Raw genomic sequence first — 24,781 nt, 5'->3', positions numbered from 1 at the left:
GCCGAAATATACTGGGCCAAAAAGCAAATAGACCAACAAATGGTGGCCCATGCCCATAAAATCCATAGACTTAAAAAGGGTCATAAAAGTAAAATACCAACTAATTCTCCTCAGCCGTGCTCGAAGCCTCATGGGGTTTATGCAAAGTCTTGAGTCTTGAAAAAAAAAACCAAAAAAGGATCACACCATGACCATCTAATTCGAATCCAGATGAATGCATTCATTTGATAAACTCATAAAAAGCAATTTCCATTTTCCGTTTTAACTCCCCGAGAAAATGAGACATTTACGGTTCATTACCCTACACGTGTCCCGAAATTTCAAATCCTCCCTTCAAAACCCTAGAAGTGCCACGAACAGTCATCTCCTTAATCGAATTTCGGCACGTGATTATTGCACTCCTTCACAAGAACCGTCGGAGAAGGTTGCCTCAATCGTCGACGAAATATCATGCCTCAGTCTGGTCGAAGTTATGGACCTGGCCGATGTCGTGCGGAACAAATTGGGAATTAAGGAAATGCCGAACATGTGCGTAATGATGCCCGGAATGGGGTTTTCCGTGAAGGGCGCCACCGCGAGAGGAGGAACTGGGACCGGAAAGGCAGAGGAGAAAGTAGAGAAGACGGTGTTCGATTTGAAGCTGGAAGGGTATGGTGCTGAGGCGAAGCTTAAGGTGATTAAGGAAGTTAGAGGGTTTACGGGTTTGGGGCTGAAAGAGTCTAAAGAGTTGGTAGAGAAAGTTCCCACTTTGTTGAAAAGGGGCGTTACCAAAGACGAGGCTGACAAAATTGTTGCTAAACTGAAGGAAGTTGGCGCTCAAGTCTCCATGGAGTGAGGTACTTTTACATGACTAATTCGTGATATAATGTTTTCGAGGCTGCTTGTTCATTTCTTTTTTCTTCTTCCTTTTTATTCGGCGGAAAGGTGTTATGGTGGTTCGTTTGTTATGATTATGAATGCTTGGGTTGTTTCTAGGATTTGATGGTTGTTGAATTGATGTATGTTTTGCTGTTTCCTTTGTGATATCCCTGAACAGGATGAATCTTGATTGTCTTGTTGGATATTTACTATGAAAAGTGTTCTCTGACCCGTGACCTACGAGATCTAACTTATTTATCTGAAATATATTCTGCTGTAGGCGTTTCCAATAGTGTATCAACTCGGAAGATGATAGTTAGTTTGATTACTTCATGAGGAGACCTGTTATTAAAGAGTGGAGGGGACTTTGTTGCACCTGGAAGGGGATAATCTTTGTGGGTTAATGTTTTTATGTCTTGCCAGGAGATTATCACATGTATAGCTGACGGTAAAAATTAATGTTGTTTAGGAGAAAGAATGGAGATAACAATAAAAAATAGTTTGTCAGATAACATCAGTTGCTCTTGCAACTTAGTTTTATTATGCCTGTGACTGAATCTTGTAATCTAATAATTAAAACTAAGGGAAGTACTATTCCTTGGATGGCATTATACTGGAGAGAAAATCAGTGAGGGCTGTCGTAGCTGTCAGTTTAGCCACAAGTTGGGTGGTTTTCTACGATGATGGGTGGTAAAGAAGCAAATCTTTGTTAATAACATTTAATACGTGTGTCCTTTTTTTTTTTTTTAATTTTGTGTGGAAAAGAATAAGTGTGTCCTTTACTGACGATTACTAGTGATTGATTACAGTCATGAGAGGGAACACAGGAAGGTAGATGATCCCTATTTTATTTTCTTCAGAATCTAAATTTTGTATATTATGTTTTTTCCCCAATAAAAAATTGGCTTACGTTGAAGAATATAAAACAAAAGCCATGAGGGATAAGGCAGCTATCTTCCTCAGCTCTATTCTTCTTGTACAATAGAGTTGGAGCAAACTAGGGGAAACTAAGAAGAGGATGATATTGATGGTAGATGAAGGAAGTGAATATTTTGGCCGGTAGTTATAAAGTTGGCAATCTCTGCCTAAGAGACATGCAGTGAGCAGGAAGTATTGTACATAATAACCATACCGGTACTAATGATCCATGTTCACTTTAGTGAAATGGTATGAGTTAATGTGACTGAATATGTATTATGTGAAGGCAATTGTTCATATCTCTGTAGTTTTATTGTTCTGTGAAACATATGAAATAGAATTATGCAATTAATTTACATATTAGAATTGGTCTTTTCTTCAGCTTGAGTTCATCAGAGGAGTGAATGATGAAGATCTTGAAGTCAAGACTCTGGAGCTATGGCTGGTTAATATCAAAAGTATCCGATTCCGATCTATATCATTCTTCGACTATCTGTGAGGGTGATAAACGCATGTCTTTCATAATACACAACATTCATTGATAAAGCTAATTTGTTATGTTCCCAGATAGAATCATTTTAGGCAAACTTTTCTCTTTTTTTTTTGCCTTAATTTTTATTCTTAAAATTTCATACAACTTCTGTGGAACTGAATTCTGATGACGGTTTCAGTTTATAAAGAATCTTTCGGATGGAGCCTTTGCAGCTTTTCGGTTTTGAGTCTTACTTCTTTGAGAATCCTGAGTGGATCCTGAGTGGAAGGCATGGATACTCTGAAGTAGTCATTTGCGAATTGAAAGCTTCGAAACGTGCATTATGCATGGTTTGATTTTGTACTTCAATTATCACCTTTTCGACATCTTAAAAGAATACTGGGATTGTTTACGTAAGTAGAAGCTAATAGAGGACAGCGTGTAACTGGCGCAGAAGCAATTGCAATGTGGATCTTATCAATTTGCATCCGAATTTATGGCGTAATTGACTGGGGGATAAAAAAATTTTGACGTTTCAAATATAGGAAAGCACCATTATACCCTAGCATAAGGAATATAGTATGCCTTTAAGAAACGTTTACTATTTTTTTTTTCTTTTTAAATGCATAGATTTTTTTTCGTGTAAACATAAAAATATTACCTCACGGCAACTAAGAGTGAACACTTAATTCCTGAAAGCACCTATTTATTAAGTTTTAAAAAATATTTGTTTTTTGTTTTTTTTTTGTTTTTTTTTTCACTTTGTGCGGCTCTCACATTTACAAACACACATCACGATTCCTCTTTACATTCTATCTCCCATACCATAGCATCTATACCTTGAATACTTCTACTTGTAAAGTATAAATTTTATTAATATATAAAGTATTTAAAAAGAAAAAGGTGTTCAAAACATTTATTAGATAGCAAATAATTCTGCTCAATAATTCAATATTGAGATTGAGACTCGCAAATTTCTTAGTTTTTGACATTTTACCCAGTTACGTTTTAAAAGCCGCCCAGTCGCCCACAGTGACTCTACAATTCGGCCAAAGGAAAGGTATTTCTCCCAATAGACGGCAGCGTTTTGGTGGCTATAACTGGGCAAATTTAAACAAGGAAGTGAGGAACCCCTCGGAGGGGAAGGAGCAACGGACCAATCCCTGCCCTCAGCCTCAGCCTCAGCGCAAGTTGGTGAAATGAATCCTGCTCTTCCGGACTCCACTTCAATCTCTTCTTAAATGAATCATGTCAGAGTTAAAGTCAGGACAATGGCAATGGGAAAATGCCACTGCCGGCGCCATTGCAGGCTTCGCCACCGTCGCGGCTATGCACCCTCTCGACGTCGTCCGTACTAGGTTCCAAGGTCCTTTTTTTAATTTTTTGTTTCTTCATTTATTTGTTGTTCAATGATTGAATTCAGATTTAAAAAAAAAAAGGAAAGAAGAAAAAATTGCAGAGCGTTTCTGTTTTATTGACTTAGATTTGTTGCTGTTGCTATTGTTGGTGAACTAATTCTAGTTAACGATGGTCGAGTATCGAATCTCCCAACTTACAAGAACACGGCTCATGCTATTTTAACCATTTCTCGCTTGGAGGTTTGCTTCTTTCCGCTTCTGCTACTTCTTCTGTAGGTGATGTGATTCCACTTCCAAGGTTTTAATTCATGTTACTGAACACAAAACATGAATAAAAAAATCAATAATAATAATTAAGCAGACAGATTTTTGGAGATAGACTGCCAAACAAAATTTCTGTACAATAATCAAATCTAGTTTATGTAGATTCACTTCTGCCAAGCTCGATTCTCCAAATTGTATAAGTTGTTGATGTTTATCCATTTTAAGGCTCTATGAACACCGTCTTTCATATTCTGGTTGGCACCCAAATTGATATTCAAGCTCTTATTAATATGTTTGTTTTATTTAGATGGATGCAAGTTGAATCAAAGACTTCTTTTCTTGGTCATTAATCTTACTTAATTATATTCTTACTGGATATGTATCCTAGTGCTCTAACTGCTCGATAAAACGTTGTCAATCACCAGAATACTTTTTGCCTCAGGGTCTGAGAGGGCTTTATGCTGGCTTTTCTCCTGCAGTTCTTGGCTCAACTCTTTCTTGGGGTTTATATTTCTTCTTGTGAGTGTTACCAAGGCCTTTTTTTCCAGTCAGTTGCTTTAACTTTCAATAATGTTACAATTCATTTGGTTGATTTTTTTTTCTTTTTTGGTATTTGTAGTTATGGCAGAGCCAAGCAAAGGTATTCTAAAAATGGGAAGGAAAAGCTGAACACTGGTCATCATCTAGCTTCTTCTGCTGAAGCTGGAGCTTTGGTGAGTGCTTTACTTCCTTTTTTATCACTTGGAAAGGCTGAGGTTCAATCAATATCACCACGCATAGATGGTAATACTGATAATGTAAAAAGTCAGAAGGATGTGTATAAAAGAAGTGAAGCGAAATTAGAGAAAAGAAGAAGAGATACCTAGCTGAGTCCAGGTGGAATGAACAGTAGTGTAAAGTGCAGGCCATATGTAATGGTATGCTCTAAGAATTTTTCTTCCAACCCATTCATCAAAAAGTAGAATTTTTCGAAGCACAGGTCCAGCTAGAAATTTCTTGTATCACATCAGTTGTATTCTTGTTTTGATGCTTGTTTGCTTTGTTTTGAATATTGCTTTTACATCATATAAATTGTACCTCCTTTTCGTTTGTGATAGCGGGGTGTTACAACTTGTATCCTATTGATAAGTGTAACCTTGTGGCATTGTCAGGTTTGTTTGTGCACGAATCCTGTTTGGCTTGTAAAAACAAGATTACAGCTTCAGACGCCTCTTCATCAAACTCGACTGTATTCTGGGCTCTATGGTCTGCTCCACTTCTTTCACTAATATGCTAATAATGTGGTCTCTGGATAACCTTTTTTACTAGTGAGTCATTTTCACTTTAACTCCAAATATTAGTAATCGAAACAAGTGATTATACATCTTCCAAATTAAGTCCTTCGCTACTTGGACCAAAACTCCTAAAGAATATCAAACATGTGTGAAGACTCAGAACTTAAGTACCTTAGTTGGTTATTAAGAATATTGGTTGATAATTCATTCCATAAGTAAGCTTTAGCATGTTAAGGAGTCCTTAATTATTAAATTATGAACTTACAAGACCAACTTTCTAGTACAACTCACTTTCATCTCAGACTAGTTTTTCAATGTGCTGATAATCGTTTTTTCATCTTCTTAGTTGCTTGCTGATACTACAGTATTCTCTAATATGTAACCAAATTTCAGATGCCTTAACCACCATAATGAAAGAGGAAGGATGGAGTGGCCTCTATAAAGGGATTGTCCCGAGTCTTTTCCTGGTGAGTTATTGTATTTTCTTCTGCAGTCATTTTGTTATTTGTATGCTTTCTCTTCTGCTTTAGTAAAGATGATGTTTCGTATTCTATACACACAGCTTCTGTTTCTGCACTTCTTTTTCCTGTCATTTTTTTATGTTTTTTTATTTTTTAATTTCACAACCATTTTTTATCTGCTGTTGGATCTGGAAAAATTTCCTGTAAATAAGCGGCCAAGATATTGTGTCTCACCATATTTCGCAATTTGCTGCTGGTGTCTCTACTTTCCCAAGTTATTAGTGAATAGTGATATGCATGTTGCAGGCATAAAGGACATCTTATTCTTTCCTCTCCGAGGTATTTTTAAGTGGTTATTTGCTGTTAATCATATCACAATTTTGGTGTATGATAATTGATATGAGATGTATACTCATTCTTCATTCCCGTTGTAATCATTTTTTGGTCAAATCATGGAAATTATTCCTCATCTCCTTGTATTGCAGCATTGTATTCGAGTTCATCATACTGTCTCTGTCTTTCTCAAAAGATATGTCAATCATTTATGTGTCCAAATCCTTTTAAACATTCATTTCTTATGTGACGGGAAACTAATGCAAACTAAGGGCAAGGATGTAGCTGTCCCTTGTTGAATTCATGTACTTCAGTGCATGAAATTCAGTCATGATTATGTGTTTCTAAATTTACTTTTATAGGAAGATATAAAGTTGCTAATGTCAGTGGGCGCTTGTTGGTTCCAGTTGTAAAACCTCCTGGAGTGTACCAGAGGTTTTGGAACCCAGCTTACATGGTGGGCAGGGTATTTGGTTTCCATCCATGCAATCTTGGGGAAGAATAATTGCTAATTGACAGATGAGCGTGTCAATTTAAGGAGAAAGTCTTAAGATGTGAATATTTAATCACAGAATGTCATGTTTTGCCAAGTGTACACTAATTATTTCTAATTTTAACTCAGCTTTTTGCTTCTTGCCTCTTCCTTTTCCTGCAATCGGAATTGAAAAACCATAACTGCATTGTTTGCATATGTGTGTGAGAAAACAAACTTGTGGTAGTTTGATTAGTTGGTCTCACATTGTCAGTATGGTTTAAAGCAGGAATGGTTTCACCTAGGATGAATACTGGTTTTTCTTTTTCTTCAGCAGGTTTCTCATGGGGCTATTCAATTTACAGTTTATGAGGAACTTCGTAAAGTTATTGTGGACTTCAAGTCTAAACGAAGGAAACAAAATCCTGACAGGGCTAATAATTTATTGGTAAGTATTGAAAAATCAGGGGTAATAAGCGTTGGGCATTTGTTTTGTACCCATTTGAGTTCATATTCTGAGTATTAAAAGGACACGCATATGAGCTAGTCTAGGTTTTTGTTTGGTATTCAATGACTTGGGAAATTTTGGAAAAGTTGGTTTACTTTTTCCCTGTTTCATTGTGTTCATGCATACTCACATCTTTATGTCATAATCCTAGGATGTAAACTCTGATTTCTTGCTCAGAAGTTCTATTGTCTCTTTCCTTCCAAGATGCTATGAAATTATTAACAGTCTCTACCAAATTTGCACAGAATTCAGCTGATTATGCTATACTTGGGGGCTCTTCTAAAATTGCCGCAATGCTTCTGACATACCCATTTCAGGTAGACAAATCTTATAATTTACTGCATCCTTGATAATAGATTTTCTCCTCTTTCTTAATCTCTTGGCTGATCACTTGTGTGTTTTGTGGGTTTGTCTTTTCAGGTTATTCGTGCTCGATTGCAGGTACAGTTCATGTTCAGAGTGTGTGTATTTGTGGTTTGTTAAATTTTTGGAATTTTTATATTTGAAACCTGAAAGCTGTTTTAATTCTACTGCTGTATTCCCTTCGGCTACTGTTTATGATGTCCCCACCTATTCTTTTGGGGATGAGTAAATAATTAAAGTTGCCCTGGAGATATCATATTTTCTTTATAAACTTGTTAATTTGCTTCTCTTTTAGTTATGACATAACGGGGGTAGTATATATTTTCATATGCAGCAAAGACCCAGTGGCAATGGAATTCCGAGATATGTGGATAGCTGGCATGTTATCAGGGAAACTGCAAGGTGAGATTAAATTTCAGTATAGGAACTTCAGGATTCTTCTAAAGAAAGTTGATTAACATTATTTTTCCTTCTACCATTTTGGCCATTTGATTGTCAAGAGACTGTGCTGAGTGTTAACCCCACCACAACTGTTTACCGTACAAATAATTGACTTTGCAAGAAAATTAAAAAATTTGAGAGTTTTACTTGTTTTGGTCAAAAGTTAAGTTGTGTTTATTTTTCCCCTCTTTATTTTCACTTTTCCCTACAGCAGATACCCTTTCTTATGGGTTACAAGACTTTATTTCATTTTCTTTTGGGAGATTATTTACTTTATTATCTTTGTTTTTCCCCTTGCAGGTTTGAAGGCCTTCGAGGTTTTTACAGGGGCATCACACCAAACCTTTTGAAAAATGTCCCTGCTTCTTCGATAACGTTTATTGTGTATGAGAATGTCCTAAATTTTCTAAAGAAGGCCCGAAAGACCAACTGACATTTTGTTTCGTCACCATTTTTCACCTTCCCATCTATGGCTCTTATTTGTGTTTTCTCCTGTGCTTCCTTTATATTCTTCGTTGTAGCTACCGTCAACAATGATTTTATTATTTTGTAGATTCAAAAAATGTACTGAAACCACTGGAATATTTATTCAATTCTCGTTAATAATAATAATACACAAACATAAAACATTCATTTTCAAAAGAGAACTACGAGTGGGAAAATAGAAAGTGAGTGATGGTAGAAGCACCTCACTAAGATATTATTAAACCCCATTTCCGCAGAGGTGTCCTTGATACAATCATTGTGAAGTCGAAAGTGAAGCGCTGACATTGCTGTTCACTTCACGATTGTCGTAATCAAATCTAAAAAGTGAGTGAAACGCGTACCAGTTCACATGGGAGAAACAATTAGCTTCAGAAAAATGATTCTACTCGATGTCCTGAAAACTTGCAAAGGAAAGGATTTCGTTGGAGACCTCTTGAGCTCTTTCTTGTTGGATGAAATGGTGACCGTCTAGAATAACAACTTCAAGGTTAGGAATGTATCTCTTGAAAACATCTCTTGTTATATATTCTCTCGTACCATTGGATTCAAAACCTATATCCTTGTCACCCACTATAAATTTCATTGCAATGGTAACTTTTGTTCCCTCCCGTGCTGCAAGAAGTTCCCAGTTCCTGTCACAAAATAAAGGATTACCATCCTTCCAATTTGCGTAAATATATGATAAATCACTCTGCTAATGCTGTTATTCTTGGGAGGAAAACATCTAGCTAAATAGATTTGGCTTACAGGTCCATAGCACGGTAGAAGTTGAAAGCACCAGTGAAGCCAGATTCTTGAAACTTGTCAGCATAGACCTGGAGTAAGAATACTAATTGGCGAAGAAAGTGATTTGGTGGCGCCATGAATACCATAATTCTGGGAACCCATGAAGTAGAACAACAAGAGGACCTGTCCCTTGTTCTGCAACGTGCATCCATATGCCATTTTTTTTTCAACATCTAATGATAACCACTACCATCATACTTTACCACTTAAAACACAATACTTGTAGATAAACAATAAAATTCAGAAACTCCTGGAGAAATGATTAGTCTTGCCACTGTATAAACTTAATTGATCGGAAAGGCTAACACAAAGGAATCCGAGAGTACAGACATTCCAAACAACAAAATTGGAATATAAGTCTTGCATCGAACAGAAGAGAGTGAAACTCTCTGTAACTACGGCATCGTCTTGAACGTTATGGATGGGCGTGAGGAAAAGAATTACAACCTTCTACCCCTTCTACCACCCTTTCTGCGGGTACTGTCGGTGGGAATTGGAGTCACATCCTCTATGCGGCCAATCTTCATTCCAGAACGAGCAAGAGCTCTAAGTGCTGACTGAGCACCTTGACCGGGAGTTTTAGTTTTGTTACCCCCAGTAGCCCGGAGCTTAATATGAAGAGCAGTAATGCCAAGCTCCTTGCATCGCTGAGAAACATCTTGTGCTGCAAGCATAGCTGCATAAGGGGAGGATTCATCCCTGTCAGCTTTGACCTTCATACCACCAGTAATGCGCTCAAGTGTTTCTCTTCCAGACAAGCAGACAAGTCAGTCACGTGAATGAAAGTGTCATTAAAAGATGCAAAAATGTGGGCAACGCCCAATACATGCTCTCCATCTCTAACGGCAGGTCCAAGAGAAACATTTTCCTCCTTAGGCTCTCTGGTCTTTCTTCTTGACATGGCTACTGATGAAACAGAGAGTTGATCACAAGAGCCTCGAAATACACAAGTGCATCCATATGCCATTTATTCATTGGAAATTCACATCATTCAGCACGGTCTTGAGCTTTTTCTATCTCTGCTCACAGAAGACAATTGCGAATATATGTATGCTACCGATCACCAGGAAAGGCGACTGAAATTTTTTCAGTGTTGTAGTTGCTTGACGGGGAATTGGAGAGTGCAAAAGTCAAACCAAAACAAAATACTTTTAGAAATCAGAAGTCAAAGGCCAGTTCGCTGATGCTTATCTTCTTCCCAACCAACTCATAAATAAATTTTAGATTCATAGTGTCCACATCCAGGGACTTTCGACAACTATTTGCTCCAAAATTTTCAATCGATGGGGGTTATCATCAGAGTTCAAAATATACGAACATGCTAGATTTCAAGGTGTGACTTGTGGATAAATTTTCTCGTCCTCAACGTTCAGTTCCATTTGATAATATTCTACTTTTAAACTCAGATACTATAGAGATTCAACTTAGTAAAGCAAAGATAATGATCAAACACGAGAGTCGAGACGTAGATTGTAGCGAGCACGTGCAAGAAAGGTAAAATGAATAAATACAACAGCTCCTCCTCCTTTGATAACTATTTCGTCTGCAAACCCAACAGATGGCGGTAAGACGCTACTAATCGGGCAAAATAATCGGTAAAAGCAAGCAAAAGATTTTTATAACATTGTGACTTGTGAGAAAAGGAAAAAATAAAAATAAAAAAGTAACTTTTTAGATTGCTTAGAGCAAATGCTACTCCATGAGAAATCATCAGAGCAGCAACTTACAGACTTATAAGAATAATTACAGGAGGATTTCAAATTTCAATCTCACAATGTACCAAGTACATCTCGCCGTGGGTTTAATCACAAAGACGTGATGAAGTTTGATCCTTCCACACCGCTAAAAACAGAAAAGTAACTCTTTGCAGATACCAGGCATTGCCATTTACAGGAGTTATTTAAGCAAAGAGCCCAAAAAACATTTACAGAATGCTTCTTTAGACTTTTACTCTTCTGCTTTCATTTCCTTTAAAATAGGAAGCCACCTACACTAATTATTTAAACTGATTGATGAGAAAGGATAATTTGCTTATTACACTTTATCATCATGGAACCACCACCTAGTCTCCTTAGGAGATCGGCCATTTCTGCAGTTCTTCACATAGCGGTCGTTATCTTCAGGACGTTGCTGCAAGCCAGGTCAATATGCATCAATTTCACAGCAGAAGATATTCTACAAATAATGAAAATGCCCAATTCCCCATCCCCTCAAATTTGCTAGTGAATCATATGATACAGAATCACAATAAGGGCATGCCCATCATTTACTGAAACAAGTTGGTGTTTTCTCAGTTCAAACAATTCAGCAAAATGTTGTGTAGAGCCCAAAAATTTAGTCAAAATCATGCATGATTCACCAACAAGAATAACTTTATAAATTGAGGGTAGGAATTAGGGATAGACCAAGAAATTCAAAAGAAAATGTAATCAAACCTTTACAGTGGAGCTTGATAGCATGGAGAGAATACTGATACAAATGGAACTAACGGTCATTGCTGGGGACCATGAATCGTACAGGATATCTACACCATAGAAGTAACATTTATACATATATTAAATGCCAGTTTGATGCAAAAATATCGAACGTACACCTATACTAAGACACTTAGGCATGGTAAAAATGAGATATTGTTCAAAAGCCCTAGATAATTTAGCATGGACAAGAAACCAACAAAAGGCTCCATTCGCGTCCTACTTAATGCTAAGACACACTGGGGATTTATCGTGTAAGAGTGCTAACAATCATGATGTTCACAAAATGTGAGGATAACCAAACAAAACCTTAGCACGAGTAGTGTTGGTTTGGTTGACTGAGAGGTTTAACCATGCATATTCCCACTGAATTTAGGCACAAAAAGAAAATTTTCTTGTCACATTAGGTATAAAGTAATAACAACATTGACATAATATGTGAAAAGAAAAATCTTCTAAAAGAAATGAAAACAAGATATTCCGGATAAGGGTAAACAGCGCTGACAACAAAAACTTTTGCAGCAAATGAGTGAACCCAATTGATTCAAAAAACTAGAGAAACAAATAAGTATGATGTGGACAAGAGAGTGGAAGAATGAGACACGATAAAGAGAAACCTCCAAGCAATAGTGGGCCACGGAGATATCTCAATCTAGGAATTGAAAATACAGCTACTGTAGGTACTTTTTCATAATAGAAGTTAAAAGAGAAATAGAAAGCATGGAATTCATAAAATTTACCTAAGCAAATATGACCATTGCTGTAAACGTGAGGATGAAGAGGAGAGGGATGAAGAAAAATGACCTGTTAAACCCGATAGTAAGATATTAAAACAAAAGAATCCGAGCATCACATGAATGAGAAGTTTTGGGTGAGGCTGACAGCTGACCTGAGGGGCCTCCATGGGGTAATGTTCGGGAAACTCAACCTGAAGTTGGTAGGTTTCATTAGCGTAGAGGGTCCCTGGAGCTCCATTTACTTCAATAACCCACCTTTACAAATTACATTTTCATTAATAACTTAATATTATTACTACTACAATTAATAATAATCCAATAAAATTTTTTAAAAAATGAAAAAAAGAAGAGAGATCACCACACTAAAACCCAACAACGCAAACAGATTAAAGGAAATAAAATAAAGGAGCCAAAAACGTTATGAAGATGAAGCGCAAGATCCTAAATCTTTTTAATCTTTTTTTTATATTCAAATTAAATCAAAGGGAAGGTAACCTGTAGAAGCCAAACAAAAGGGGGGGGGGGGGGAGTGGAGTAACAGTTACAGTTACCTTTGGAGATTATCGGTGGCCTTATGTTTGAAACCAGAAGGTGGGTTGACCTGCCACTCCGCAAGCTCTTTCTGAAGGCGATTGCAAGCAATCTTACTCAGAGCCTATCATCAACAACAACAACCACATCCCAAATATATATATATTTTTATATGTATTATCTTATTAATTGAAATTTAAAAAGAAAAAGACATCAAATCATGAATTAGGAGAATTGAATCCTCATAGAAAGAATAGAACCTTGCGAGTGGTGGTGGACGAGCCAGACATGCTTGTTTCTCGAGATTGAAAATCGATATTCGAGCAGAGATGAATGGTAGATCAAGTTTGTAGTTTTGCTGAATTGAAATCAACGGGTTCGGGTTCGGGTTCGGGTTTGACGAAGAAGAAAGAGAAAAAAACGACAAACAAAACTCCCAATCCGCCTTCACTCTAATGCTTCATGCGTTCCCCAAAGCCATATCTCTTTTATACTGTTTTCTTTATGGCTTTTTAATAAATTCTGTCGGAGTTGGACCTCCCTCTCTCTCTCTCTCTCCTCTCTTTTTTTTTTTTTTTTTAACTTCTATATGAAAATAAATTGAAAGAAAACGGCGTCGTCTCGTCTGTGTCTGTGACAACTCAGGTCGTTGTTAGTACTTACAAGAAGATCTCGTCGCTAAATCTAATAATTGGCGCCAAAATTACTTTTTAGATATCTTTTTCCAGTTTGGTTAATTTTTTCCGACGGATAGCTATTGATTTTGTATTTGCGGGGTTATTTATATGTTGATTTGTGACAGTCACTTTATTTCGTTTTAATAATTTTCATTTTAAATAAAATTAATGATTTGGCCTACGTGATAAATAACTTAGTTTGCTCTCATAGATTCTTGCATATTTTTTCCTTTTTATCTTATTATGTAAAAAAGGTTAATTTTTTTATGTAAATTACTTTTAAAAAAATTAAGGAGCAATATTACACATACTTTATTTAGAATATATTTAAAATGATATGGTACTGTAATGTGTTGTAAGATTATTACATAAATGAGAGAGAGAGATAATAAACTCAATTGACAATAATTTTTTTAGTTCAGCGCAAATGTTGTCAAGTTTAGTTGGAAAATTATTTTCTAAACAAAATAAGAGGTTTTCAAATCATAGAAACACTCCCATCACATCATTGCATTCCTAATGATCCACAAGTTTATAAATAAATTTTAAAAATTTTATCTTTCATTAGTAAATAATCCTCAAATTAAAATTTGAACTTCAATCAAAGGCAATGTTTAAATTCGAATTTATTACATATCTTGGAGGCATTCTTCTATTTTTCGCTACTGGTATTATTAAATATGGTTAACCAGGATATTTTATCTTATCTTTTTCATATCCAAAATTAGTCATAGTTTTTTTTCTTGATATTTAGATAATATTGTTTTACTTTTTAGAGTGAGTTTCATTTTTTTTTTGTTTTTAAAACCCAAAATTTTCAAGTTGAACATATTAGGAATCCAAGATCGATTACTTAGAACAAATAGATATTCGATTCCACTCAAATTGGCACGATTGTACATACAGCAAATGAAACGTTTAGCGAGAGGGGTGTCTTTCAATTTTTAGGGCCCCGGGTCTGATGATGCTTGATTGATGAAAGTAGACTGTAAAAAATTCAACACCCACCTGAGCAATCAGATTCTCGTGCCTTCCACTCTCCCTTGAGCATTATTACGTGTGGTTATATATATTTTGAAATATGGCTTGCACCAAATCAGATTTGAATAACATCCGATCTAGCTATAATGACAGGAAAAACAATGGATTCAAACGTGTCATGGCGTTATGGTCAATTGGGTAGTACCTAAAAGTAAAAATTGTCCAAGATTCTTTACACATTCTGGCAAGTCTTGAGAACAAGCACTTAGACGATAAACCAAACTTTGAGATATAACTTTTTTCCCATCCATTCAGGCAAGATATGCTCCTCCTTTTGACTTATCCTCTAAGTTTTGTTCTTCATTTAAAAAAGCTTTGGATGACCAAAATGAGGATTAGCATATTCCACTCTTGGCTTTGGGGAATGTTCCTCTGCAAGTTGTCTATTAAAGAAACAACATCAAAGGCTCGGTTTGGGCGTGCAGAATGAAAAAGCAAAGCAAGAAAAAAAATTAAAAGCAGGAAAAACGTTGACAACAAACATACTTTATGAATTGAAAATATGTAGGAGGATAAATTGCTTAAGAGGATCTGATTTACGTTGCTTTAATCTGACGCTTTAAGGATAAACAAATTTCTTTCGGCAACTCGAGACACTTGCGTCCACTATCCAGGCAAGTCCAAACGTCTTAAGGGCCCAACGAGTCACGAGGAAGATGCGAACTATTGGCTAAGACAACGGAGAGAAAGTGCTTCATAATTATCCACAGGTTGCGTTTAGAGATATTTGTATCAGTTATTACATTCACTTAAAAAAAAAAAAAAAAAAAAAAGCCCATTATTAGTTTGTTAGCTGATGATGATGGATGATGGATGAGGTTCAGATCCACCACAACCGACTGATGCGTCAAGACATTTTTCAAGGACAAATGAAAAGAAAACGTTAAAACAACCATCAATTTCTATTCCATTTCAGCTGTTGCTTACATAAACTGTCCGATGCCGCAAAAACGAAAGAAAAGGAAAAACCATCGGCCTTATATTCAAGTCCGATAAATTTCATATTTGGGCCCAGAAGAGCTTGTAACTTCATCTATCTACATCCAAATACTTCACATAAAATTAACTTCACTGATATTTAAGTCCCCACGGATCTTCAATATTGCATCATAAATTGTAAAGAGAAATTGACTGAGAAATCTTGAAAATCAATCACACTGGGAAAAGACTGATAATGTTATTAGATGAAAGCCGTTTCACTTTCAACTTAACAGCACCCCTGCATCTCCATCCTGATTGCTTGCTACTCACTTATTCATTATTTTTACATTAAATTCCCCCCCCCCCCCCCCCCCCAAAAAAAAAAGATAGAAAGTGCTAAACTTTTACACACCACAGAGCTTCATGGCCGGCTTTCGTATGATTTTCTAACTATTAGCCCGATTCCCATTGTTTCCCTAGCTTTTCTACGTGGATAAGTAAATCCAAGCCATCTTTCCCCACAGACATTCTAGATATTAATCAATAAAAGAACTAGTTCAGAAAGGACATGGGGCATGACCCATGAATAAGATGCCTAACCTCAGTCAGTGATTACTGAGGGAGTGAGGTAGGACTTTATACGGATTGAGTATACCGTTGGGATCCAATAACTTTTTGATTGAGCTCATTAGTTGAACCTGTCCAGGTAAATTCTTCGTATTAGTTTTTGCTCGGAGCAACAAGTCATCATATACAAAATAAAACTACAGTAACATTTTCTATTTCCAAAAGAACTGGACAGAAGAAAAGAACTTACCGTTTTGGGTGATTTACTATAGAAAATCTTATTAGCTTTCATCAATCCCAGACCATGCTCAGCACTAATGCTTCCACGGTGCTCAGATGTCCATTCATAGACATAAGGTTCAATTTGTGCAAAAATCTGTGACGTTACATATCCAGAATGCATAGAAATAATAAAGAAAAAGCAGAGGAATATAATCAAGCCTTTGAGTTAGGCCACAGAAATTACCATATCATCATAACGTGGAGCTGAAATATTAAGATGTAAATTGCCATCGCCTAGGTGACCATAACCTATTACTTTGGCTGTCTCACCTAAAATTTTAAATAGATTAATATGGTTATTAACAAGGTTTTCCAAGAATATAACACAACATTCATGAAATTTCAACAGGTCATTCCCAATAACTTAAGGACATATGAGATGGTTGTTTCTCAATATGAAAATTTTGAATAAAAACTGTATTAGCCCCAGACGAATACTAAAAGTTCACATCAAATCCCTGCTAAGGGCTTGTATGCCTACTCTGCTGAACAGGAAACAATATTTCATAGTCAATAAAATTATAAGCTGCCTTACCAAGTCTTTGTCGCATTTTTTCGACAAGATCATACATCTTTTCAATAGGTAATGATAAATCATATTTATAAACAGCCCCTGCTTTCATTAATGCTTCTGCTATACCCTGTAATCAACTTGAAAGATCAAGAAAAAGTCTTATTACATAAAATGAAAATAACTTTCTTTTTTTCGCAAGCACTAAATTAGTTTAACAATAAAGAACAAAATAAGAAATCCTAATGCTAAATAACCTATATAATTTTAGAATTACAAGACAACAAAGGACGAAACTGAGTAAAGCAGATGAAGCAGAATACTTTACTTGTGGATAATGATCAATTCATCATTGCAACAATGAAATCCCACACTATTGGAAGGATTGGGAAGACCAAGAAAATAATTGACTCCCAACTCTTAAACATAATTGTCAACAGGAGATAACAAGTCATAGAATATAAAATCTTGGCAGATTAAAAATATCAAGAGCAAAGTTACATGGCAAACCATACTAACAATGCTTTTATTGACTCAAATCACAGTTGTAAAATCCACCAGTTATCTAGTGGAGATCTATAAAAGTGGAGGGGTGCATTAGTGTAAAAATGAATGCACAGATCAGAAAAAGCTATTGCCATTTTACACATTCATGATCTGAAGTAATACCAACAGTAGGATGGTCCACAATAGTTATAAATTTAAATAATCTTGCACACAAGGATAATAAATTGAGTTAAAATTGGGTACCTCACGTATTCGCCAGAATGAAGAAGCTTGATTTATGTCTTGTGCAATAACACCATCAGAAATCAATCCACCCTCCATTGAACTAAGTAGGAAGGCCTCAAGCTTCTCTCTGAGGACATCAATATCATATTGCAGAATCTTAGTATGTGAACATGTTATCCAACAAGGAGGAAATTAGAAAAGTTAAATACATCATGGAAAGGATCCAAAAATATGCACCCTCATCGTGATAGTAAACAGGGAAGATGCAGGATGAATATAGAAATGAAGGATATATACAAATGGAGGATGTTATTTGCATCCATGAAAGATGGTGTCAAATGTTGGGAACAACCAAAAAAACAAAATCAATATTTTTAATTCAAGAGAATGCCTTAGTTTCGTAATCAGTTGGCTGTAAGTATGACAACAAGTCATAAATTTATTCTAGTCTTGAATTCTAAGTTAAATTTAGATGAAAACGAGAAAAACATAAGGGCCTGTCCAGTATTGTTTTCCTATGCCCATTTACACTTTTGTTTCCAGAAAACAAGTGCGACATTTCTTCAGTTGCTGTTTTGTGAAAATAGACCCAAAAAACATACAAAACAAGTTTTCATGTCTATAATTAGAAAAGAGGAAACACCTAATAGTTGATTTGGATGTTTCCCCAAAATGGGATCCTTCCCAGACCTTACGCACAGAACTAACTTCAGAGATAATGTAAGATATGTTCCGTGACCAGAAAAAAAGGTGGGGGGGAATCTTTTAAGGTTAATTATATTGATCGTGTTATTTGTGTAATATAAATGAGTTATAATGAATCAAAAACAGATTCAACCATACATCATTCCATTTTTTTTTTTTTGGGTTTTATCATAGATATGCGTTATTATATGATTAAAAATATTTTAAAAACTCTATACTGAATGCATGATCACATTTTTTTCATTTTCCATTAGTCTTACCAAACACTTTCTAGCTACTCTCATTCCCAAATCTACAAAATAGCCCATCAAAGAACACCATTTTCATTTTTGTTCGAGAACACACCAATTAGAAAAAAATGCTAGACACGGCCTAAAATGTCGACTATGCTCTCCTTCATTTTGCATTCAGAATTTAAACTTGAAATAAATGATGACATTTAGCAAGACGTTACCTATCATAAGATTCTTCACTGCCTGTTGTCTCAATCAAAACATAGAAGTTGTGCATTGAGGAAGAGAATGGATTCCTAACACCTTCCAAATAAGTTAAAACCTGACAGATAAAACAGGAAGTACATTCTGATAATGAAACAGAAGATCAAAATTATAGTCACCAACGTCATCTTAAAAAGCATAACAGTGTGACCTCTAGAAGAAAATTCCTTTATACATAAGAAAGTATATGTTCGTGCAGCTCAGTCCAATCGAAAAGCATGTAAGCTATTAGACAGAACAATGATGAGATTACAGAAGTTCTGAATTTTCTCGCTCATTACAAAGAATGACAAGTAGATTACAAGCAAATACACTTATACACATGGGCGCAACTTAACTCAAAATAGTATTGTAACAACAGGTCAGTGTTGAACAATATTATCATGAATAAAAGATCAGTTAAAATGTTGCAAGATATTTCATCAAAAAGTATATTAAAGTTGACCATTAAAGCTAACATTAGTTAGACAGTCTAGGAAGTCTCTTTTGCTTCACCCTAAAATCAAAGTCATGAAGAATTGTCCAAAGATGTCATAAATAAACAAACTATCACACAAAGCTTGGGTTTATTATATTCAATCACCAGGTCAAGAATATACAACAAAATCTAAAGCCAACTTAGGACTTACAAAATCTTGAATTGGATTAGTTTTGCATCAAATTTCAAATGGAGTTCATAGCTAGCTTTAGATGAAACTGCAATTTCTAAGTGATTAATCGTCAACAGGCAAGAATAAGAACAACAATATAGTCTAAGTGGGTCTTTCGGGTTAAGCGGAAACTGCAGTGTTAAACGGTACTCAACAAAAGCTCACCAAATCCATTGACTGGTTATCCAAAAACTCAAATGCAGATAGAATCTCCCCAAGTTTCCTCTTTGCTTCCCGCAGAAGTTTCTAGCAAACATAAAAGAATCAAGATCAGCAGGAAAAAAGTACCTTACTTGACAAAAACTAAAGGAAGTTAGAAAGATGATTTCTGCTTCAACTTCAGTCTCCCACAATATAATTAAGGAAAATTTGCAAATTATAACTAGATTGTCAAGTGACAATGTACATTATCAGAAATTTCCAACAGAAACCTCAAGCGTGAATGCAGAAGATATCAACCTAAAGTCCAGATTGCCTGTTAGATTGGCTAATGTTATAAACTTATAATTACGAAAACAAACTGATCAATGTAGACATAAACTCCAGCCACCAAACCATTTGCAACTCTCAAGTGATGCCAATAACAAGAAACAGGATAAAAGAATAAACAAATCATTTCATATCAATGGATTAATTAATAAAATTGTACACCAAAGGAAAAAAAAAATTGAGGAAGAGAAAACTGATCATACCTGACAGCTGAAATAATCTCTGCATGCAAGGAAAGCTAAATTAACCGAAGATAGTTTTGGAGGAGTATGTATAGAAACTTTGGTTACAATTCCCAAGGATCCTTCACTTCCTACATCAAAGATAGCACCAATGCATGGAATTGAACCCTCCACTGAAAATTATACTTGTGTCACACATCTGTATAATAGAGTTAGCACATACCTATAAATAGATGCTTTAAGTCATAACCAGTATTATCTTTACGTAAAGTTCCAAGCATGTCAATTACATCACCATTTGCTAAAACAGCTTCAAGGCCTGGAGATGAGACAAGACAAAGGAGTTTATGGAAAAAGGATAAAAAACAAGACTCAATAAATATTTGAGAGATCTGAAATGAGTAGAAGCAAAAAATGAAAGATTTGTGTTCAATAGAAGAAACGATAGTCCTTTTCCCTATTCATTAAAGTTCGATAAATATTAACAAACCTTACCAAGTACATTTCCATGTAGTGAACCATAACGGACAAGGCGCAAACCACCAGCATTAGTTGAGACGTTTCCACCAATTTGACAGCTCCCTTTTGCCCCTAAGTCCAGTGGCATAATAAATCTGGATGGAAGAATAATTTACTTAAATAAGATGAGAATAGATATGTCAAATATAAACTGAAACTATACTAAATTTAGAGATGCTCAGCTACGTAATACAGAATCAAAGCAGGAAATTGTCAACAATTTAATAGGAATATTATTCTTTTGCATTGACAGAGTTTCTGCACAAATTTGCTATAAAACCTGAATCAGATTGTCATATTACCATACAATAAGTGTTCCTGTTTCCCTAATAAACTTCAATATGTTACAGATCCTGCAAAAAGGAAAAATATGAGTACAGTAGGCATTTACCCATGGTCGTCCAGGAAAGAAACCAGGTTCTCCAATATGCATCCTGCTTCACATACCAGTACCCCACTGCCCTGAAAAAAGTATAAAACTGTTATTTCATGACCAAGCTCATGCTAATGTTGCTGCAAAGTCATTAAGCATAAAAACCACTTTTTTTCCCCCCTGATAGTAACCACTCCAGCAATATCTATGTATAAATAGAAAATAGGTCTCAAAAAGGAAAAAAACTGGAAGAATTGGCTGCCAAAACCCAAAACCCAAAAAGAGAAAGAAAAAATGTCCGTCATGTGAACATTTATTTATAGAAAGCGAGGAAATTTGAAACCGCAACTACCCAAAAAAAGGTCTGAAATGTATACCTTGTCAAAGGTTATTATGTTATTCATTGAACCCATATTGATGATCACCTGCATAATTATATGCAGAAAACTAGTAAAATAGACTTGTAAATGAAAAGGAAGGGGGTATCACATATGTTTCAAACCTAATACAAAAACAGGTATACTCATTTCAGCTGGAAGAGCAAGTTAGAATACCAAAAACTAGTAGAAGAACAACTAAATTACCTCGTCAAAAACAGGAACACTTCCACCTACAAGACCAGTGTTTCCACCTTGGGGAACAACGGCCAATAACCTAGAATTACAGTATTTAAGAATCTGAGAGACCTGCAAAAAGAAATTGATCAAATATATCCATAAGAGGCCCTTGACTTTCAGCCAATTTCAGGAATGCTACAAAATATCTTTAGCATCCAACAATATAGCCTTAGCTCACATAAGCTGTCAATAGAAATCTCAGCAAATAAACTAAATATTACTCTAGAAATTCCTTACAAAAAGGAAAGAAGAAGCAGACCTCATTAGTGGTCCTTGGTTGTAACAGAAGCTTACTAGAACCTCTGTATTTTCTCATCCAATCTTCATTTGCAGCCAGCAACACATCTTCATCCTGAATTACACTTTTTTCACCTAATAGTTCCTTAAAATAGCTTACATCCTCAGAATTCAACGTCGAAAACGCTGCGTTTCTTTCAAATTTCGTAGCTTCTGAACCAAAACATCTGTACCGTATTGTACTTGCATTTCCGAAACCTCTTTTTACCAAACTTTCACTATATTCTGTTACAGTGCATGAAGAATCAATAAATTAAAAAAAAAAAAAGATAACGATGATGATGTGATAGCGGTAATAATTAATAATAGCACCTAGAGCAGAACGGAAAACTGAATTGTGAGAATTAGCACTTAATCGACGATCGAAGATCAATTTCGATGAATGGTTAAGAAGACGATTAGTAATTCTCCACTTGTCCATCAGCTTTATCATTTCCTTCCGTTGCCGCTGTAGCAAGGAGTTATTGGGAGGCAGTTATAGGCAAGCGAATGACTATAGTGCCCTCCACTTGCCGGGCAGGGCAATCAAATATGATATCCAAAACCAAATGCGAAAAGACGGTGTCGTTCTAGACGAATTTCCCAAAACGATGCGTTTCGAAATTATAACACTATGGCTTCTAATTTCAGGGTTTTTAATTAAATATGCCTTAAAAGTAGTGTATTTAGTTAAATATACCCCATGTTTGAAAATTATCTAAGTATGTTTTTTTATGTAGTACATTGTCTAAAATATCCCTAAAGAAAAATATAAAACACACACACAACTCACAACACTCTTTGCTTTTCACGTATTTATCATCTATACAAAAACTCACACCACACTCAAAATCACTCACAAACAGCTAATGCATTGAGTTTGTTTGCAGCTGGGTGTATTATTCATCCCATGAATAAGGTATTTGAAACTTTTTTTATTTTATTTTGGGCTATCTATTCAATTTGTTGACATTATATTATTTTTAGGGTTTTGTTTGGTTTGTGATAAACACTAAAGCAACTCATATTTTCATTACATTTGCATCATATGACTGTTATTTGATGGATTTTATAACTACATTCGTTAAAATCTGAAGTTGTTGTCAAATTTTTTTCTGCACCCGACATACACGACAACAGTCGTGTATGTATGTATTTACACGACTGTAGTCGTGAAAATGTGCAAAAAATTTCAATTATTATGACACCTTATTATTCTATTGGTTCAAAAAATATATTTTTTTCACTATATATATCCTTTTACTATTACTAGACTATAGTCGTGTGTGTTAATAAGTTACACGACTACTAACGTGTACGTATAAACTTAAATACTATAATTGTTAATAAGTTACACGACTACTATGAACCTTATATACTTGTTATTTTTTGTTGTTTTAATTTTTTTAATATCTTTCATATTTAGTGATAAATTTCTACATTTTTGTTTCGCAGATGAATAAACATGTTTGTGTGACTTTTTAAGAACAAGTATTGAAGGGAGGCAACCAGAGACTTATAAAATATGGACCGAGTGTTTGGGTTGAATATGCTAAAAATTTATGATGAATGTTAAACAACTTCTATTATATTACGACTTATTTACGATTTCAATAACTATTGGATTTGTGTTATTTGATAGGCAATCGGACTATAGTTAGTTTCATTTATTTGAAGTTTGATATGTTTAAAATCTATATTGATTGTGTCACCAATATAATGAATGATTGAAAAGAGTTTTTATTCTGTGCACATACCCGAGTACAATCGTGTATTTTGGCTGTTACAAAACTGGTCATGTTTATTTCTAAATACTCGACTACAGTTGTGTATCTGTGCAAATACCCGATTGTCACAGAGAGCTTGTCATATTTATTTCTAAATACTCGACCATAGTCGTGTATCTGTGCAAATACTCGACTGCAGTCGAGTATTTTGTCACAGAGAGCTTGTTATTTTTATTTGTAAATACCCGACTACAGTCGTGTATCTGTGCAAATACCCAACTACAGTCGAGTATTTTATCATAGAGCTTATTATGTTTATTTCCAAATACCCGACCGCAGTTGTGTATCTATGTAAATACCCGACTGCAGTCGAGTATTTTGTCACAGCTTATTATGTTTATTTCTAAATACCCGACCGCAGTCGTGTATCTGTGCAAATACCCGACTGCAGTCGAGTATTTTGTCACAGAGCGTATTATGTTTATTTCCAAATACCCGACCGCAGTCGTGTATCTGTGCAAATACCCGACTGCAGTCGTGTATTCTCTTATAGTGTATTCCTTGTGCATATATTGTGCAAACTATCTTATCTATCATTAATATAAATAACAAAGAAATAAAATATATTAATGCTGTCAATTGTCTTTAATGACATCAAATATCAACAACATCCTCATTACAACTATTACATCTCATAATCCAAAAAATGACACTACAAAGTTTTTTTCCATGACCTATGCCCAAATAATTTTACAGCCAAGGCTTGTCGAAATTGTGTAACATGATCTTGTTGGCAGTATGAATTAACATCAAGTTCGTGGACTAGGACCTCCAAGTACCGCAACAAAAATGCTCCACAGTCACCACTAGTGGACAAATTTTCCTGACAAATTTGTAAACCACAAGTTATTCCTCTTTTTCTCTTTTCTAATATAACATTATTAATCAAATAAAATGCAATTAATTTGTTCAATGACTTTATCACAGCTTCATGAACTAATTGTCAAAAACTAAAAACAAGTCTAGGACGAGTGTATTAAAGGGCAATTCTCCAATAGTTAACTAGTTGGAAATATATACAACAACATTTGCTGCACAATAATATCAAATCCTAAATGCTATGTGACTTCTTCAATCAATAGCCTCATAGTGAAACAAATTAATAAAATGATCCAACATTGTTTCAAAATTCACAAGTCGTTCAAAACACATTTATTAATAGTGTACTATCAATAGTTTTATGCTGAAACAAATAGCAAATTGTTAATAAATTAGAATT

General features: G+C 35.2%; 5 protein-coding genes and 1 pseudogene across 7 annotated transcripts; 2 read left to right on the top strand and 4 right to left on the bottom strand.

Annotated features, from left to right (window-relative positions):
• Nucleotides 1–121: 121 nt before the first annotated feature.
• Nucleotides 122–2,483, top strand: LOC18037746 (50S ribosomal protein L7/L12). Of its 2 annotated transcripts, none has more exons than XM_006425543.2 (2): nucleotides 122–836; nucleotides 2,159–2,483. In XM_006425543.2, exon 1 carries the CDS (start codon nucleotides 278–280, stop codon nucleotides 833–835), a length of 558 nt encoding a protein of 185 aa, XP_006425606.1. In that variant the 5' UTR covers nucleotides 122–277; the 3' UTR covers nucleotide 836; nucleotides 2,159–2,483. The 2 variants fall into 2 exon arrangements, with proteins under 2 accessions (XP_006425606.1, XP_024035762.1); XM_024179994.1 differs by lacking the exon at nucleotides 2,159–2,483 and adding an exon at nucleotides 1,139–1,595.
• A 674-nt stretch (nucleotides 2,484–3,157) lies between these two features.
• LOC18037742 (folate transporter 1, chloroplastic) lies at nucleotides 3,158–8,335 on the top strand. Of its 2 annotated transcripts, none has more exons than XM_006425541.2 (11): nucleotides 3,158–3,614; nucleotides 3,770–3,846; nucleotides 4,313–4,389; nucleotides 4,490–4,583; nucleotides 5,022–5,115; nucleotides 5,538–5,611; nucleotides 6,748–6,858; nucleotides 7,164–7,235; nucleotides 7,339–7,359; nucleotides 7,616–7,683; nucleotides 8,023–8,335. In XM_006425541.2, exons 1-11 carry the CDS (start codon nucleotides 3,497–3,499, stop codon nucleotides 8,153–8,155), a joined length of 939 nt encoding a protein of 312 aa, XP_006425604.1. In that variant the 5' UTR covers nucleotides 3,158–3,496; the 3' UTR covers nucleotides 8,156–8,335. The 2 variants fall into 2 exon arrangements, with proteins under 2 accessions (XP_006425604.1, XP_006425605.1); XM_006425542.2 differs by having other exon boundaries at nucleotides 6,745–6,858.
• A 122-nt stretch (nucleotides 8,336–8,457) lies between these two features.
• On the bottom strand, nucleotides 8,458–9,201 carry LOC18037741 (epoxide hydrolase A). Its single transcript, XM_024180754.1, has 2 exons — nucleotides 8,956–9,201; nucleotides 8,458–8,840 (listed from the first exon to the last, which is right to left on the bottom strand). Exons 1-2 carry the CDS (start codon nucleotides 9,165–9,167, stop codon nucleotides 8,591–8,593), a joined length of 462 nt encoding a protein of 153 aa, XP_024036522.1. The 5' UTR covers nucleotides 9,168–9,201; the 3' UTR covers nucleotides 8,458–8,590.
• A 44-nt stretch (nucleotides 9,202–9,245) lies between these two features.
• On the bottom strand, nucleotides 9,246–9,976 carry LOC18037836 (annotated as a pseudogene).
• A 668-nt stretch (nucleotides 9,977–10,644) lies between these two features.
• Nucleotides 10,645–13,264, bottom strand: LOC18037531 (probable ubiquitin-conjugating enzyme E2 16). The gene is made up of 6 exons (XM_006425537.2): nucleotides 12,997–13,264; nucleotides 12,757–12,860; nucleotides 12,358–12,460; nucleotides 12,209–12,272; nucleotides 11,430–11,518; nucleotides 10,645–11,124 (listed from the first exon to the last, which is right to left on the bottom strand). The coding sequence occupies exons 1-6, from the start codon at nucleotides 13,024–13,026 to the stop codon at nucleotides 11,029–11,031; spliced, it is 486 nt and encodes a 161-aa protein (XP_006425600.1). The 5' UTR covers nucleotides 13,027–13,264; the 3' UTR covers nucleotides 10,645–11,028.
• Nucleotides 13,265–15,742: 2,478 nt separating this feature from the next.
• Nucleotides 15,743–22,253, bottom strand: LOC18037842 (D-2-hydroxyglutarate dehydrogenase, mitochondrial). The gene is made up of 15 exons (XM_006425534.2): nucleotides 22,109–22,253; nucleotides 21,759–22,021; nucleotides 21,467–21,568; nucleotides 21,260–21,307; nucleotides 20,901–20,971; nucleotides 20,486–20,604; nucleotides 20,214–20,309; nucleotides 20,012–20,121; nucleotides 19,485–19,565; nucleotides 18,627–18,727; nucleotides 17,486–17,594; nucleotides 16,760–16,865; nucleotides 16,409–16,494; nucleotides 16,193–16,318; nucleotides 15,743–16,073 (listed from the first exon to the last, which is right to left on the bottom strand). The coding sequence occupies exons 1-15, from the start codon at nucleotides 22,227–22,229 to the stop codon at nucleotides 15,981–15,983; spliced, it is 1,632 nt and encodes a 543-aa protein (XP_006425597.1). The 5' UTR covers nucleotides 22,230–22,253; the 3' UTR covers nucleotides 15,743–15,980.
• Nucleotides 22,254–24,781: the final 2,528 nt, after the last annotated feature.

The sequence above is a fragment of the Citrus clementina genome, unplaced genomic scaffold (genome assembly GCF_000493195.1).
Source record: "Citrus clementina cultivar Clemenules unplaced genomic scaffold, Citrus_clementina_v1.0 scaffold_7, whole genome shotgun sequence".
In the NCBI taxonomy this organism is placed as follows: Eukaryota; Viridiplantae; Streptophyta; class Magnoliopsida; order Sapindales; family Rutaceae; genus Citrus; species Citrus x clementina.
The sequence above is the reverse complement of the archived record's forward strand: the minus strand, read 5'-3'. Positions and strand labels throughout refer to the sequence as shown.